General features: G+C 50.6%; 1 protein-coding gene across 8 annotated transcripts in view; it reads right to left on the reverse strand.

Annotated features, from left to right (window-relative positions):
* The window catches only part of PUM1 (pumilio RNA binding family member 1), a 94,461-nt gene that overhangs the window by 14,377 nt on the left and 63,115 nt on the right, over positions 1 to 16,969 (reverse strand). For all 8 annotated transcript variants that reach the window (XM_071453510.1, XM_071453507.1, XM_071453509.1 and 5 more), the window contains exons 13-16: positions 16,316 to 16,612; positions 9,136 to 9,372; positions 2,312 to 2,579; positions 64 to 193 (exon numbers count right to left, since the gene is read on the reverse strand). In XM_071453510.1, the coding sequence (XP_071309611.1) occupies positions 64 to 193; positions 2,312 to 2,579; positions 9,136 to 9,372; positions 16,316 to 16,612 (932 nt within the window). The remainder of the gene's footprint in view (positions 1 to 63; positions 194 to 2,311; positions 2,580 to 9,135; positions 9,373 to 16,315; positions 16,613 to 16,969) is intronic.

Below are 16,969 nucleotides of genomic sequence, written 5' to 3' on the forward strand. Positions count from 1 at the left end.
GCTCATCCAACACCTCAGCACAGCAGGAGCCCCAGGAAGAGCTGCAGGGGAGGGCAGACTCACCTCAAAGAACTTCTGAATGACATAATTCCCAAACACATCCACCATGAGCTGATAGGCTGCCTGCAGGATCTCGTTGAACACCAGCTGACGCTCTGCTGGGGTGGCACGCTCCAGTTTCAGCTGAATAAATCTGAAAAGGAGGCCTTGGAGTGATGCCACGGGCACATCTGTTCATTCAACCCCTTCCCAAAGGCTCACCCGTGTGTTCCAGAAAGGACCATGAAAAATCTCATCACACCGTGAAGATTAAGCACTGTCATTAACCTAAGCTTCCTATCACAAGTTAAATATTCAAATTTAAGACATTTTAGTCATCAACAACTTGCAAAGCTCTTGCAAACACAGGTATTTTATCCAGCCATCTGACAGCTCGGGGTGGTCACAGCCATGAGGTCCATGACCACATGTTGGAATCTTCATTCCAAGCAAAGCAGATCTCAATGGAGTAATGGAGGATGGCCTCGTGTCCAGCTGGCTTTTAAAATGGATTTAGCTGTGCCAGCAGGACAAGTGAGCAAACCACAAAGCAAGGAAGCTCCTTTTCACAGAATCACTGGGTTGGAAGAGACCTTCAAGATCATCCACTCCAACCCAGCCCCAACCCCTCAACTCAACCCTGGCACCCAGTGCCACATCCAGGCTTTGTTAAACACCCCCAGGGATGGGGACTCCACCACCTCCCTGGGCAGAACATTCCAGAACTTTATCACCTTTCTGTAAAATCCTTTTCCTGATATCCACCCTGTATTTCCCTTGGGGCAGCTCGAGGCTGTGTGCTCTGGTTCTGTCAGTTCTGGAGAAAGAGCCCAGCCCCAGCTGAGCACAGGCACCTTTCAGGAGCTGCAGAGAGCGATGAGGGCAGCCCTGAGTCTCCTTTTCTCCTGGCTAAATTCAAGGAGGAATTCCTGCTACCAGCACCTGTCTCCAACCCTGGAAAACACCCCCAGGCATGCACAGGCTGGGATCCTTGGGGTGTCTGGGCAGGGCCAGGAATTGGACAAGATTTTAAGGTGGGATTTCTAAGAAGAATTTCAAGGTGGGATTTCTAGGCAGGATTTCCTCACTGGAAGAGTGTTCAGGCATTGGAACCGCCCAGGGAAGTTTGGAGTCCCCATCCCTGGAGATGCCAATGTCCCTGAACTGGACAATCCTTGGGGGTTCTGAGCCTGACACTGGCTTGGCTGTTCCTGCTTATTCCCTGGTGTGCCTCAGCTTGGGGAAGTGAGACAAAACACAACTGCAAAACTCAACTGTGAAACTCAACTGTGAAATGCAACCAACAAAACACAACCACAAAACACAACTGCAAAATGGAACCAACAAAACACAACCACAAAATGGAACCAACAAAACACAACCACAAAATGGAACCAACAAAATAACAACTGCAAAATGGAACCAACGAAACAACAAGCACAAAACACAACCAACAAAACACAACTGCAAAACGGAACCAAAAAAACCACAACCGCAAAACAACAACCGCAAAACAACAACTGTGAAACGGAACCAACAAAACACAACTGCAAAACTCAAGTGTGAAACACAACCAAGAAAACACAACCAAGAAAACACAACTGCAAAACAACAACCGTGAAATGGAACCAACAAAGCAACAGCCAGAAAACACAACCGCAAAACACAACTGCAAAATGGAACCAACGAAACGCAACTGCAAAATTCAACCGGCAAAATGGAACCAACAGAACAACAAGCACAAAACACAACTGCGAAATGGAAGCAACGAAACACAACCATGAAACACAACCATGAAACACAGCCACAAAACACAACCAACAAAACACAACCATGAAACACAACCAACAAAACACAACCATGAAACACAACCACGAAACACAACCATGAAACACAACCATGAAACACAACCACGAAACACAACCATGAAACACAGCCACAAAACACAACCAACAAAACACAACCATGAAACACAACCAACAAAACACAACCACGAAACACAACCATGAAACACAACCACGAAACACAACCATGAAACACAGCCACAAAACACAACAAACAAGACACAACCATGAAACACAACCATGAAACATAACCACAAAACACAACCAACAAAACACAACCACGAAACACAACCATGAAACATAAGCATAAAACACAACCAACAAAACACAACCATGAAACACAACCACGAAACACAACCATGAAACACAGCCACAAAACCCAAGGGATGCTCCCCAAGGCGCGGCCGTGGCCAGACTGCCCAGCCCACCTGGATCCGTGCTGGTCCTGGGAGAACTCCATGATGTGGCCGGCGATCTCGCGCAGCTGCAGGTTGGGGTAGCGGTTGTTGCGGAAGTCCTCGAGCAGGCGGCTGCGGCCCGAGGGCATCACGTCGGACATGCCGTAGCGCAGGCGCGAGGACGGGAACAGCGTGCTGCTGGGGCTGAACAGGCTGGAGGCGCTGCTCGCACTGCGGTACTTGGCCTCCGCCCCCGGCGCCGCCGAGATGTAACGGCCACTGCCGTTCGTCAGCCCCCCTGCAAGAACAGGCAATGGGATCAGGGAATGGGAAGGGAATGGGGCAGGGAATGGGGCAGGGATGGGATCAGGGAATGGGGCAGGGAATGGGGCAGGGAATGGGATCAGGGAATGGGGCAGGGAATGGGGCAGGGAACGGGGCAGGGATGGGATCAGGAAATGGGGCAGGGAATGGGATCAGGGAATGGATGGGATCAGGGAACAGATGGGATCAGGGAATGGGACAGGGAATGGGACAGGGAATGGGGCAGGGATGGGATCAGGGAATGGATGGGATCAGGGAATGGATGGGATCAGGGAATGGGATTAGGAATGGATGGGATAAGGGAATGGGGCAGGGATGGGGTAAGGGAATGGATGGGATAAGGGAACAGGGCAGGGATGGGATCAGGGAACGGGGCAGGGATGGGATAAGGCCATGGATGGGTATAAGGGCACATATGGGATAAGGGAACAGGGCAGGGATGGGATCAGGAAATGGGGCAGGGATGGGATAAGGGATTGGATGCGATAAGGGAATGGATGGGATAAGGGAACAGGGCAGGGATGAGATAAGGAAATGGATGGGATAAGGGCATGGATGGGATAAGGGAATGGGGCAGGGATGGGATAAGGAACAGGGCACGGGTGGGATGAGGGAACAGGGCACGGGTGGGATGAGGGAACAGGGCAAAGACAGGATGAGGGAATGGGGCAGGGATGGGATAAGGGGACAGGGCATGGATGGGGATAAAGGAACAGGACGTGGATGGCGATAAAGGAAGAAGGAGACAAGACACAGATGGGGACAAGGGAACAGGGCATGGATAAAGGAATAGGACATGGATGGGCCTCATGGGGACACAGGGATGTGACACTGGATCCCTGAGTTCTGTTCCAATATGGGGGTAGGTCTGACATTCAGCTAAGCAGGATTTTGAGGTGGGATTTCTAAGAAGAATTTCTAGGTGGGATTTCTAGGCCGGATTTCCTCACTGGAACTGCTCAGGGAGGTTTGGAATCCCCATCCCGGGAGATGCCAAAGGAATGAGCATGTGGCACTCAGTGCCCTGGTGGAGACTGGTCACAGGTTGGACCTGAAGACCCTGGAAGGCTTCTCCAACCTTGATGATCCTGTTTTATGATGATCAGGCCTTGGAACTGCCCAAGGAGGTTTGGGTTCTCCATCCCTGGAGGTGTCCAAGGAATTCCTGGGCATGGCACCCAGCTGGGCTGAGTTGATCAGTCACAGGTGGGACCCAATGACCCCAAAGGGCTTTTCCAACCTCCATGATCCCATTTTGTGATTCCTGACTGAGCTGCCCACCAAGGAATTGAGATGGGGATGTGTCCAAGCATCTGTGGCACTGCTGGGTTAGGCTGGGAACAGCTACACACTCCAGCAAAGAACTCTGATGATCCCTTCTAAACCAGGATGTTCTGTGATTCTGACTCCATCCAATGACATCACATCTCTGACTGTGGCTTTCTGACAGAGTGAAACAATTTCTGTTCCTCCTCCTGCGTCCACAATGTCTGAACCAGAGCAGTGGCAATCCCAACACTCCCAAATTTCAGCTTTTTTGCTGTTTCCACTGCCTTTGGCCTCCACCCTCAGGTTTTTCCCACCTGTCCTGCTGCCCTGGCAAGGACTGAGTTAAAAGAAGTGTGCTGAGGGATAGATATAAAAGTATAAAAAATGTGGATATAAAAGCACAAATCTATCACTATTAAACACAGGTAAATACGAATAAATTAATTCCAAGAAAGGTTTTAAATCCCTGTGCTTTCACAAATGGCTGAAATATCTGCAGCCACACTAAGAGATGCTGTGTGACCCCAAAACAGGAATATGGGGACAGGTGATGCTTCATCCCACAAAGAGAAGCTTTGATAGGAACAAACTTAAACCTTCCAGTGCTGTTTCCCTGAAATATTCAGGATGTGGCTCAGCACAGTGGCAGAGGATTTGGTTTCTGCCTTTCCTGCAGGGCTTGGGATCCCTCTGCTGGCGCAGGAGGAGCCTGCACGGATTTTCCTGGGTGGAACAAAGTCCAGGGAACAGGTCCTGATCACACAGGGACTGCAGGGCCCAGGTGAGGCAGGGGGAATCCCAGGGAAATGAGCTGCAGGAATCTGTGCCACAGGGGAGAGCTCCAAGGAAAGCTTGGCAGGGCTGGCTGCAGAGAGGCTGCTCCTGGCAGCTGGGCTGGAATTAAAATATTCCATAAAAACAGAGCCGAGGGAGCTGCACTCATCAGCCATCAACACCTGGAGGAAGCACCCATGCAGGAAACTGGATGAGAACTCTGTATCTGATAACAGCCCAATTAATTATTAATGATGACCTCTGTGGCTCACTTCCAGCTCAGGGTATTTTGTGATTCTACATCTCTGAGCTGGGCAAGTTTCTCTGGAGCTGGTGCCAGAACTCTCCTTGCCCAAGGAAGGAGAGGACTTTTTTTCCTCCCGTTTTTTTCCCCAAGGAAAAGGAGAGCTGAGAGCTCCTTGTGCTGCCTTGCAATGGAGTGTCCAGCACCTTCTGCACCCTGACTCCCACACTGAGCAACAACTCCCAAATGCCACCAGGTGATATCCCTGATATTCCTGATATTCCTGATATTCCAGTCTCCTGCAAGGAGCAGCATTGCCACAGGATGAGTAAAGCACTTCCCAGGTGAGGAAACCCGGGTGGGACAAGCTGAGCAATGGGGCACCAATGCTTCCCACACATCTGAAATTCTCACAATTCCCACTTTTTATTTCAACACCTGGAGCAAAGTTAGGAGTTGGGACTGAAGTGGAAATGGTTCCTGATGGGAAAGGGGAGGGTTTGGCACTTGGGCTGTTATCTCTTGGCTAAGAGCACAATCAGTACAGAAAATCTGTCAGAGGCTTTCTGAGAAAGCCCCAATCACGTGGGGATGGAGAGTGACTCCACTTTCCCCCCTGGCTGTCTCTCCTGATGGCAATGCTGACTGCAGGTTTCCCCAGGATGCTCAACATCACCCTGGGAACACAGAGATCCTGTGGGGAACAAGCTTCCTAAATCACAATTCTGAACCTCACCAAAGGCTTGAAACCTCAGGGTGCATCCAGCTCCTCCGTGCCAGGACTTGGTCAGATCCCAGACTTCAGTGAGACTTTACCAAAAACTACAAAGAAACTGCTCCTTCTTCCTCTGGAGCCAGGCTGGGAGAGCTGGGGGTGCTGCCCTGGAGAGGAGAAGGCTCCAGGGAGAGCTCAGAGCCCTTGCAGGGCCTGAAGGGGCTCCAGGAGAGCTGCAGAGGGACTGGGGCCAAGGATGGAGGGCCAGGAGGCAGGGAATGGCTGCCAGTGGCAGAGGGCAGGGCTGGATGGGATCTTGGGAATTGGGAATTGTTCCCTGGCAGGGTGGGCAGGGGCTGGGCTGGAATTGCCAGAGCAGCTGGGGCTGCCCCTGGAGCCCTGGCAGTGCCCAAGGCCAGGCTGGACATTGGGGCTGGCAGCACCTGGCACACTGGGAGGTGGCCCTGGGCTGCAATGAGCTGGCATTGAAGATCCCTTCCCACCCAAACCACTCTGGCATTCCCATTCCTCAATCCAGGATGGAAACCAGCACCAAAAACCATTGCAGCAAATGGAGAAAGGCAAGGAAAGAATGATTTCCTGCATGGTTCCAGGTGCCCCCAGTGCCATTTGCCACAGGGGTTTGGAGCCTGGCAAGGCCTGGTTGGAGAGGTTTGGGCTCTGCCAGGGTGCCCAGAGCAGCTGTGGCTGCCCCTGGAGCCCTGGCAGTGCCCAAGGCCAGGCTGGGCATTGGGGCTGGCAGCACCTGGCACAGTGGGAGGTGGCCCTGCCATGGCAGGGGTGGCACTGGAGGGGATTTCAGGTCTCTCCCATCCCAAACCATTCCCTGATTTCTCTGTTGTCCCACAGGCAGGGATCCAGGATTTCAGGGCTCCAGGGGCAGCCCCAGCTGCTCTGGCAATTCCAGCCCAGCCCCTGCCCACCCTGCCAGGGAACAATTCCCAATTCCCAAGATCCCATCCAGCCCTGCCCTCTGCCACTGGCAGCCATTCCCTGCCTCCTGGCCCTCCATCCTTGGCCCCAGTCCCTCTGCAGCTCTCCTGGAGCCCTTGCAGGCCCTGCAAGGGCTCTGAGCTCTCCCTGGAGCCTTCTCCTCTCCATCAGAACTGATTTTATAACAAAGGAAGTCAGACCTCACCTTCCCAATACCCTCCACCACCAATGAAAGAGAAACTTGAAAAAATAAAATGACTTTTCATGGATTTCAAGGTGAAATCCCCCAAAATCAGAGCTATCCCAGGTGACACCTGACCTACAGCATCACCCAGCATGGAACCAGCCATGGAGGGGACAAGGTCACAAGGACAGGAATATTTTGGGAAGATGGGAAGCCCCACACTGATCCTCTGGAGCACAACCCATTTCTGGGGGTGCTAATTCCAATTTCTTTCCAGAGTTTGTTCCCAGACAGATCCACCTTCCTCTGATCCAGTGGAATTCTTAGGATTCTTTGATTACAAAGAATTTTTTGGATTTTTTTTTTTTTTTGCAAGGGCACCCAGCTTTTTCCCAGGTTTGGAATCCGCTTCCTCCTCAGCACTAATTTATTGTGGCCATTTAACTGTCAGCCAAGGCCTCCACAGCTGCATAAATAAAGGCAAAATCCTTCCAGTTCTATTAAAGCTCTGAACAAGGCACGATGGTAAATCTAAACTTGATCTCCAAGAATCATATTTATGACTATTCCAGCTAACCTAGAGCCAGCACTGGATTTATCACACATGCATGGAACACACATCATAAATACACAGTCTGCTGAGAGGGGAGAACTGCTCTGAGAAGCAGAAGTTTTGTTAAACCCAGCAGATTCATGACACAACCAAAACCAAGGGAATTTTTGGAGGAAATATTAAATTATCTGCTACAGGTGCAACAAATAATCTCTTTGATTTGTTTATGAGGGAATGAACACTGTAGGAGGTTCAGATGGGCACTGCTTTATTATTTAATATTTGCTTTCTTTATTTTTAAGATTTATTTTATTGTGGGTCAGGCAGAAGCTCTTTGAGAAGCTTCAGCTGCACAAAGTCATGGATCTTCCCACAATGATTCCTCCTGTGCTTTTGATAAGGCCACACTGATGGGAAATTTTCCAAGGTAAACTCACCAAATCCTCAGCTCAAAGCTGAGCACTGCTCCAGGGAATATTGGTTAAAAGGAGGAATTGTATTCCAAGCTCATTATTCCCAATTTAATGGGTATTTTAAAACATCCCCTTTAAAACCATTTTAATTGAAGATCAACTCTCCTTACCTACTTTATTCCACAAACCATTGCTGCTGTTACCAAGACCAGTGCAAGAAAATCCTGTTTTATAAACACTTGGGAATATTACCCCTAATTTTGAGCTGAGGGAATGTCTCAGGTTGGAAATGGGGCTGTGTGTTCTACCTCCACCTGTCAGAGCTGGGCAGTTCTCTGCTGTTCTTGGGGCAGTTTTCTTGATCTCTGCCCCAGCCAATCCTCCCTGCAGGAGATCTCTGCTGTCCATGGCCACTGAGTGTCCCTGCAGGGCTGATCCAATTCCAGCATCCCATGGGGAGATGCTGCATTGCCCAGGGCAGGAGCCAAGCATTCCTACCTGGATCCAATGGGAGCCTGGCACAGCCCAGCAGCCTTTGCCCAGGGCATTGCCAGAGGAGCAGCTTCTGCTGCCCTGCATGGCCAGAGGGAGCCCAGGCCCATCTGCAGCAGCCCTGGAGCTGCAGAGGAAAACTCCCCCCTTGTGCAGGATCCCTGCTCCAGCAGAAGCACAGCTGGCACTGCAGGAGGGCTGAGCCCCCATGGGATGGGGCTGTGCCACCCCCTGACCCACAGCGTGCCAGGGCTGCTCTCACTCTGCCAGGCTTGGTTTGTACTCTTGCATTTGCATTTTTAATTTCCTAGTACAGAACTGTTATTCCTGCTCCCATATCTTTGCCTGAGAGCTTTTTAATTTCAAAATTCCAATAATTCAGAGGGAGGGGGTGGGTTTGCATTTTCCATTTTGGGGGAGGCTCCTGCCTTCCTCAGCAGACACCTGGCTGTTCAAACCAAGACAGGAACTCATTCCATGTCCTGCAGCTCTTCCAGGAACCCAAGAGGATGAAAAATCAGCATGGCTGGGCCAGAGCTCAGCAGAGCCAAAGCCTGGAGGGCTCCTGGGGGAAAATGAGCTTTTATTTTATTTTTATTTTTTCCCTAATAAAGGACTGTTATTGCTATTCCCATATCTTTGCCTGAGAACCCCTTAATTTCAAAACTGTAGTAATGCAGACAGAGGGGGTTTGCATTTTCCATTTCAGGGAAGGTTCCTGCCTTCCTCAGCAGACACCTGGCGGCTCAAACCAAGACAGGAAATGAGGAGCAAAGATGGAAACCTGTTCCCAGCTGAACCCTGCAGGACACACACTCCAGGAGGGTTGGACCTGAATTAAAGATGGTTCTCCCCCTAAATGATTGTGAGACCACAGAACTGCTGCCTGGGGGAAGCAGGGGTGCTGCAGGAGAGCAGAGCAGGGCCCTTACCCAGGTTGAGGCTGGAGGAGGATCCGTGTGAGGACAAGGAGGGAGGAGGAGTCTGCGAGTGCCCGGGGCCCTGGCTGGGCAGGGGCATCCCCACGGGCCCGGGGGAGGAGGAGAAGCCCAGGCCATTGTAGAAGCTGTGCCCGATGGGGGTGAGGCTGCTCGAGGTCCTCTTGTAGAGCTCACTGCTGCCCGTCAGCGAGTCCCGGCGCGAGCCGCTGCCCGTGGTGGAGTTCGCCACTGCAGGAACGGGAAACGGAAACTGGGTAAGACGGGGACACGGGGGAAATGGGGAAATGGGGAAACTGGGTAAAACGGGAACACTGGGGAAATGGGGAAAGAGGGAAACTGGGTAAAACGGGGACACTGGGGAAATGGGGAAATGGGGAAAATGGGGAAACTGGGTAAAACGGGAACACTGGGGAAATGGGGAAAATGGGAGAAATTGGGGAAATGGGGAAACTGGGTAAAATGGGTGAAAATGGGGAAAGGGGGAAATGGGAAAATGGGGAAACTGGGTAAAATGGGAACACTGGGGAAATGGGGAAAGGGGGAAAATGGGGGAAATGGGGAAACTGGGTAAAACGGGAACACTGGGGAAATGGGGAAATGGGGAAAATGGGAGAAATTGGGGAAATGGGGAAACTGGGTAAAATGGGTGAAAATGGGGAAAGGGGGATATGGGGAAATGGGAAAATGGGGGGAATGGGGAAAGGGGGAAAATGGGGAAATGGGGAAAACAGGGGAAATGGGGGAAAATGGGGGAAACAGGGGAAATGGGGAAACTGGGTAAAATGGGAACACTTGGGAAATGGGGAAAATGGGAACACTAGGGAAATGGGAACACTGGGGAAATGGGGGAAATGGGGAAAGGGGGAAAATGGGGGAAATGGGAAAATGGGAACACTGGGGAAATGGGAGAAATGGGGAAAGGGGGAAATGGGGAAAATGGGGAAAGAGGGGAAATGAGGAAAGGGGGAAATGGGAACACTGGGGAAATGGGGGAAACAGGGGAAATGGGGGAAACAGGGGAAATGGGGAAAATGGGGAAAACAGGGGAAATGGGAAAACAGGGGAAATGGGAACATTGGGGAAATGGGGGAAAATGGGGGAAACAGGGGAAATGGGGATAGGGAAATGGGAACATTGGGGAAATGGGGAAAACGGGAAATGGGGAAAGGGGAAAATGGGGAAAACAGGGGAAATGGGGAAAGGGGAAAATGGGGAAATGGGAACATTGAGGAAATGGGGGAAAATGGGGGAAACAGGGGAAATGGGGAAAATGGGGAAATTGGAACATTGGGGAAATGGGGGAAACAGGGGAAATGGGGAAATTGGGAAAACAGGGGAAATGGGGAAAGGGGGAAATGGGAAAATGGGGAAATGGGATAAATGAGAAAAATGGGGAAAAGATAGAAAATGGGGAAAATGGGAAAAATGGGGAAAACAAGGGAAAATGGGGGAAATTGGGGAAAATGTGGAAAATGGGCAAAATGGGAAAAATGGGGAAAGGGGGAAATGGAGAAAATGGGAAAAATGGGGAAAACAGGGGAAAATGGGGAAATGGGTAAAATGGGGGAAACAGGGGAAATGGGAAAATGGGGAAAGGGGGAAATGGGAAAATGGGGGAAATGGGGAAAATGGGCGAAATGGGAAAAATGGGGGAAATGGGATAAATGAGAAAAATGGGGAAAAGGTGGAAAAGAGGAAAACTTGGGAAAATGGGAAAAATTGGAAAAATGGGAAAATTGGGCAAATGGGGGAAATGGGGGAAAAGGGAAAAATGCAGAAAATGGGGAAAATGTGTAAAATGGGGAAAATGGGAAAACAGGGGAAATGGAGGAAATGGGGGAAATGGGAGAAATGGGGGAAATGGGGGAAACAGGGGAAAATGGGGAAAATGCAGAAAATGGGGGAAATGGGATAAATGAGAAAAATGGGGAAAAGGTGGAAAACAGGAAAAATTGGGAAAATGGGAAAAATTGGAAAAATGGGAAAATTGGGCAAATGGGGGAAATGGGGAAAAAGGGAAAAATGCAGAAAATGGGGAAAATGTGTAAAATGGGGAAAATGGGAAAACAGGGGAAATGGAGGAAATGGGGGAAATGGGAGAAATGGGGGAAATGGGGGAAACAGGGGAAAATGGGGAAAATGCAGAAAATGGGGGAAAATGTGGAAAATTCAGGAAATGGGGGAAATGGGGAAAATGGGGAAAATGAGAGATGCCACCAGCCCCAACACTGGAGAGCCACAGCTCCACTGCACTGGGCTGGTGCTTGGCAAAATGATCAAATATAGTCATTAAAACCAGTCAGAGTCAATAAAACCAGTTAAAATCATTAAAACCACACTGTTAATGAGAAAACAGCCAAACAAATTATCTGGGATCTTGTCTTTGCCTTCAGTGCCTTGGAGGATTTCCTGTGACAGAGCATAGGGAGAAACAGCTCCAAAAATCCCTGAGCAGAACGGTCAAAGGACAAAAATCTCCCTGAAGGAAGGGACCATGCTTTGGGGACACACTGAGACCTCTGGGGACACACTGAGACCTTTGGGGACACACCGAGATCTCTGGGGACACACTGAGACCTTTGGGGACACACCGAGACCTCTGGGGACAAACTGAGACCTTTGGGGACACACGGAGACCTCTGGGGACACACTGAGACCTTTGGGGACAAACTGAGCACTTGGGGATACTCTGAGCACTTGGGGACATGATGAGCACTTGGGGACACGCTGAGACCTTTGGGGACACGCCAAGACCTTTGTAGACATGCTGAGCACTTTGGGGACACACTGAGACCTTTGGGGACACGCTGAGCTCTTTGGGGACATGCTGAGACCTTGGGGACATGCTGAGACCTTTGGGGACACACTGAGCACCTTTGGGGACATGCTGAACACTTTGCGGACACGCTGAGCACTTTGGGGACACACCAAGCACTTTGAGGACACGCTGAGCACCTGGGGACATGCTGAGACCTTTGGGGGCATGCTGAGCACTTTGGGGACACACCGAGCTCTTTGGGGACACACTGAGCACTTTGGGGACACACCGAGCACTTTGGGGATACGCTGAGCTCTTTGGGGACACTCTGAGCACTTTGGGGATACGCTGAGCTCTTTGGGGACACTCTGAGCACTTTGGGGACATGCTGAGACCTTTGGGGACACGCTGAGCTCTTTGGGGACAGGCCGAGCTCTTTGAGGACACGCTGAGCTCTTTGAGGACACGCTGAGCTCTTTGGGGACATGCTGAGCTCTTTGGGGACATGCTGAGCACTTTGGAGACACACCGAGCACTTTGGAGACACACCGAGCACTTTGGGGACACGCTGAGCACTTTGGGGACACGCTGAGCTCTTTGGGGACACGCTGAGCACTTTGGGGACACACTGAGACCTTTGTGGACACGCTGAGCTCTTTGCTCTGCCCTTCAGGAGAAGGCCTGAGCTCCCCAGGGTCCCTGTCCCACACTCCCGGGACGGGCAGATCTGAACTCCCCCTGCTGTTTGCTCAGAGCTGAGCCCCGGCCCCAGGAGGTTTCCCCGTGCTGGCTCAGGAGCCAGCCCAGCCTGCTGCACACTCCCTGCAATCCCTGTGCTCACCTGCAGCACAGGAGGAATCAGCTCCTGCCTGCCCCCAGCTTCATGGAGCTGGAAATCAGAATTCAATTTCACTCCTAACCCCCATGGTTTTTAAGAGCTGTCTCGATAGGCAAATACAAACTCTTTAAATGCACTGTCAACTTGCAGGGGGAAAAATCAATTCTGCATTAAAATCTTGTTTAATAAACAGTGAAATTGTTAACTGCAATGAACTGATCATTTTTGGTGAGTGCACACGGGCTCCAGAAGCAGCAGGATCAGAGTTTTATTCATTGATTGAGGGAAAACAAACTTTGTGAATCTTGGCACTGAGCAAACCACTCATGGAATTCAATTAGTTAAATAAAGTGAGGTGAGAGAAGCAAATGCTTTGTTTACCTGGAACCAAGATGGTTCCAATCTCAAGGCTGGGTTAAAGAGAAATATTTAGAATAACTTTTATTGCAAACTGCTCCTCTGTGAGGTAACAGCCCCTCCCTGAGCCTGCTCTGATGGAGCCAGGTTGGAACCTGCCCCTCACTCTGATGAAAGCAGCAAAGTTCAGGACATAATTACTGCCCTGAGACTGAGCAGTAATTAAAACAATTGTTCCACTTCAAAAAACCCCACAAACCTGAGGGGTAAAAAAAAACCTAAAAAACCACAGACATCTCTGGATGGGTTTGATTCTGACAGGAACCTTGGTCTCCAGCTGCCCAACACCATCAAAGCATGGATGGGAGATGCCTACAACCACAGAGTGATTCTTTTGGTGTGTGAGGGAACAATTCCCAGGATGAAGCACAGAAACCACCTCAGATCAGCTTTTTTAAAGGCATGGGGAGTTCCTCAGCCTTTACTCTGAGGTGAGAGGGGTTGACACACTCTGGAACCAGTTTCTGTCAGCCAGTACTCCACATGCAGGGAAAAACACTTCCAAGTTAATTACTGCTACTGCAAATTATCACCTACTAAAAGCATTTTTGCCAAGAACTGCTGCAGATTTTAAAGCCTGAAGTGGTCCCTAAAGGAAAACTCCCAGTTAGGCTGGGATGGATGAGGAGGGCTCAGCTCAGAGCACAAACTCCTGAAATCAGGGGTTCTCCTTGTGCTCCTTTCCCCAAGTGTGGGAATCCTTAAAATCAGAGGGGTTTGGGAAAGCTGCAAAAGGCAGGCTCAGAGACAGCAGAGCTGTGATTGGAGCTGAGCAGTTGTCATAAGACTGGTGAGCAGAAAAGTTATATGAGAAGCAGAATGTAACAACAACTAGAACAACGGTCTGTGTATTAACACTTGTCTAGAATAATTCCCTAAGCTACAGAAAAGTTTATCCAGTGAGATATTAAGAAGTTCTAAGCCTAATAATGGAGCTCTGTGCATTGTGTTTTAAGGCTCACAAGCAGGTATTGTATTTGAAATAAGCAAGCATTGCTTTAACCAAAGGTACCTGTGCCTACAGTGGTTGGATGGAACTGCTGTCAATGTGCTTCTGCTTTGTGTGATTGGTCAAAATTTATCTTTAGTCAGATCTGTCCAGCCACCATGTCAGGATCAACCCCTGAAAATTGCCTCATATTTCCCCCCAACCTTTCCAACCACTCTGTAGGGGTTTCTTCCCTCTTTTGCTGCCCATCCAAAGCCTTACAGGCATTTTGATTACGTGGAGCTGCCTCCTTGACACCTCATATAATCAGTGTTCTGCATTCCTCCATGTCTTGCCTCCCCCTGTGCTGTTGTGGTCCCAGCTGGGGGGGCACTGTGGGCATTTTCAGATCCCCACAGGGTCCTTGCCCATGCTCCCTCTCCCACATCCATGTCCCAACTTTTAAAGTGAGCTGTAACATTGAGTTCTGTGGGGTGTGAGCTGCTGGCACCTTCCCACTGCCATAACCATGTCATAAGACTGATGATAGGATTTCAACAGCTCAAGAGGCTGTTCCCCAAGGGTCCTGTCCTGTTGGTGATTCCCACAATTCCCCCTTGGTTCAATGCAAAAGAAACTTCTGTAACTGTGTTGTTTATTAACCACCTTGTGTTTCACAGCTTTACTAGAATGTATCTGCTTATTACTTGCTTAAAGCATCTTTTTGCTCACATTAAGCATTGCCATATTACAACACAGCAATTTTAATGCTGTGAAAGTCCAGTCAGTTCAAAGGGAGTAAGTCATGTCTGATAGCAATTACAAGTCATTCTTCAAAAATGTCTCACCAGTTCCAAAGTCTTAATTCAAAACCTTCCTCCATGGCTATATCTTCATCCACTATCTCTGTAAGATTTTGAGAACTCTCTGTGAATCCACTTCCCACCTCTCTCTCTTGCATAATAAAAATTTCCTTGATAGCTTTGTCCATCATTTGTCTCACACACCGAAGCATGCAAGGTATCACTACCAGTACCACCACTAAAACACCCAACACACATAAATCTATTTATAAAGTTCCCTTAGATACAGTGCCAAGCTCCATTCTTGGAACAAATCATCCAACCTCCAGCCTCTGAGGAACCACAGCTGTTGCAGTGTGATTCCAGGGTTTAGCTCAGAACCCCGGGTCCCTCCCCTGAGGATTCCCTCCCAGGTGTGTCAGTCCCCTCTCCTCTCCCCTCCCAGCACTGTCTGGCACTCCTGGCATTCCAGAGGGCCTCGAGTGATTGGCAGATCCAAAGGATGCCCTCTACCCCTGGGGGGCATTGGGCCATCCAGGTGTCCTTTGTCCCTTTGTCCCTCCCCTCCTGTCCCTGCTTGGTGCCTCCCTGCCCCTTCCCTGCCCCTCTCCCCGGGGTTAAAGGAGCAGCAGCCACGGGCTCAGGGAGTTCTGTGGGAGCTGGTGCTGCACTCAGAGGCCTGAGGGCCAGAATAAAGCTCTGGATCCAAAGCCTCCATCAGAACTGACTCCTTTCCTTCACCATCCCCTTAAAGCTTCTCTGCCAGAGGGAAACCCCAGGAGCAGCCCCTGTTATGGGGGGAAGCTCCATCCCAGCACCACCAGAGCTCCTGCAGGCCTGGACTTGTCTGCAGTGCCAGCTGCAGCACCCAGCCAGGCAAAAGTGTCTGTGGGGTGAAACACCCCACACCCAGGCAGCCAAAAGTGTCCCTGGGGTGAAACACCACACACCCAGGCAGCCAAAAGTGTCTGTGGGTGAAACACCACACACCCAGCCAGGCAAAAGTGTCTGTGGGGTGAAACACCACACACCCAGCCAGCCAAAAGTGTCTGTGGGTGAAACACCACACACCCAGGCAGCCCAAAGTGTCTGTGGGGTGAAACACCACACACCCAGCCAGGCAAAAGTGTCTGTGGGTGAAACACCACACACCCAGCCGGCCAAAAGTGTCTGTGGGTGAAACACCACACACCCAGCCGGCCAAAAGTGTCTGTGGGTGAAACACCACACACCCAGCCAGGCAAAAGTGTCTGTGGGTGAAACACCACAGTGCTGCTGTTTGGTTCAACATCAAGAGCCAGACAAGCCAAGGCACATCCCGTCCCCAATAGTGGTGACACCAACACAGAGGTGTGCACAGCAGCCCTGTCCCATTGCTGCTCTGTCCCAGCCCTGGCTGGCAGTGCTGGCACAGCCACACTCCTCACCTGCGGTGCCGAAGCCGCCCAGGGCCGAGCCCAGCGTGGCTCCCAGGGAGCTGCTGCTGCCGAAGCCCAGCGAGGTGTTGGCGGGCTGGGCCGAGCCCTGCGAGAACAGCGAGCTGCTCTGGGAGTTGCTGCTCAGGGAGTTGCTGCCGTAGAAGGAGCTGGAGGCCAGGTTGTTGGTGGGCTGCTGCTGGGGCTGGGGCTGCGGCTGCTGCGTGCCCAGGGGCCGGAAGGGGCCGTTGGTGGTCCCTGCCAGGCCCCCGGCTGCTCCGTTGGCCGACGCCGCGGCCGCCGCCACGGCTGTGGGACACAATCATGGGAGAAAAATGGAAAAGTCACTGAGAAATCCATTTTCATCACAGTTCTGTGTCTCAGACATCTTTTATGAAAAATCTTTTCCTTAGGATTGTTCCTCCTGAGAAGCTGAGAGGTCTCAGGAACAAAATGTAACCAATGGTTATCTGCTGCTGTGGGATGCAACAGGTGCATCTGGGATTGGGCTCATGTGGTTGTTTCTAATTAATGGCCAATCACAGCCCAGCTGGCTCGGACAGAGAGTCCGAGCCACAAACCTTTGTTATCATTCTTTGTTATTCTATTCTTAGCCAGCCTTCTGATGAAATCCTTTCTTCTATTCTTTTAGTATAGTTTTAATAT

The sequence above is a fragment of the Agelaius tricolor genome, unplaced genomic scaffold (assembly GCF_023055355.1).
Source record: "Agelaius tricolor isolate 1412-34295 unplaced genomic scaffold, bAgeTri1.0.p SCAF_36, whole genome shotgun sequence".
Taxonomy (NCBI): domain Eukaryota; kingdom Metazoa; phylum Chordata; class Aves; order Passeriformes; family Icteridae; genus Agelaius; species Agelaius tricolor.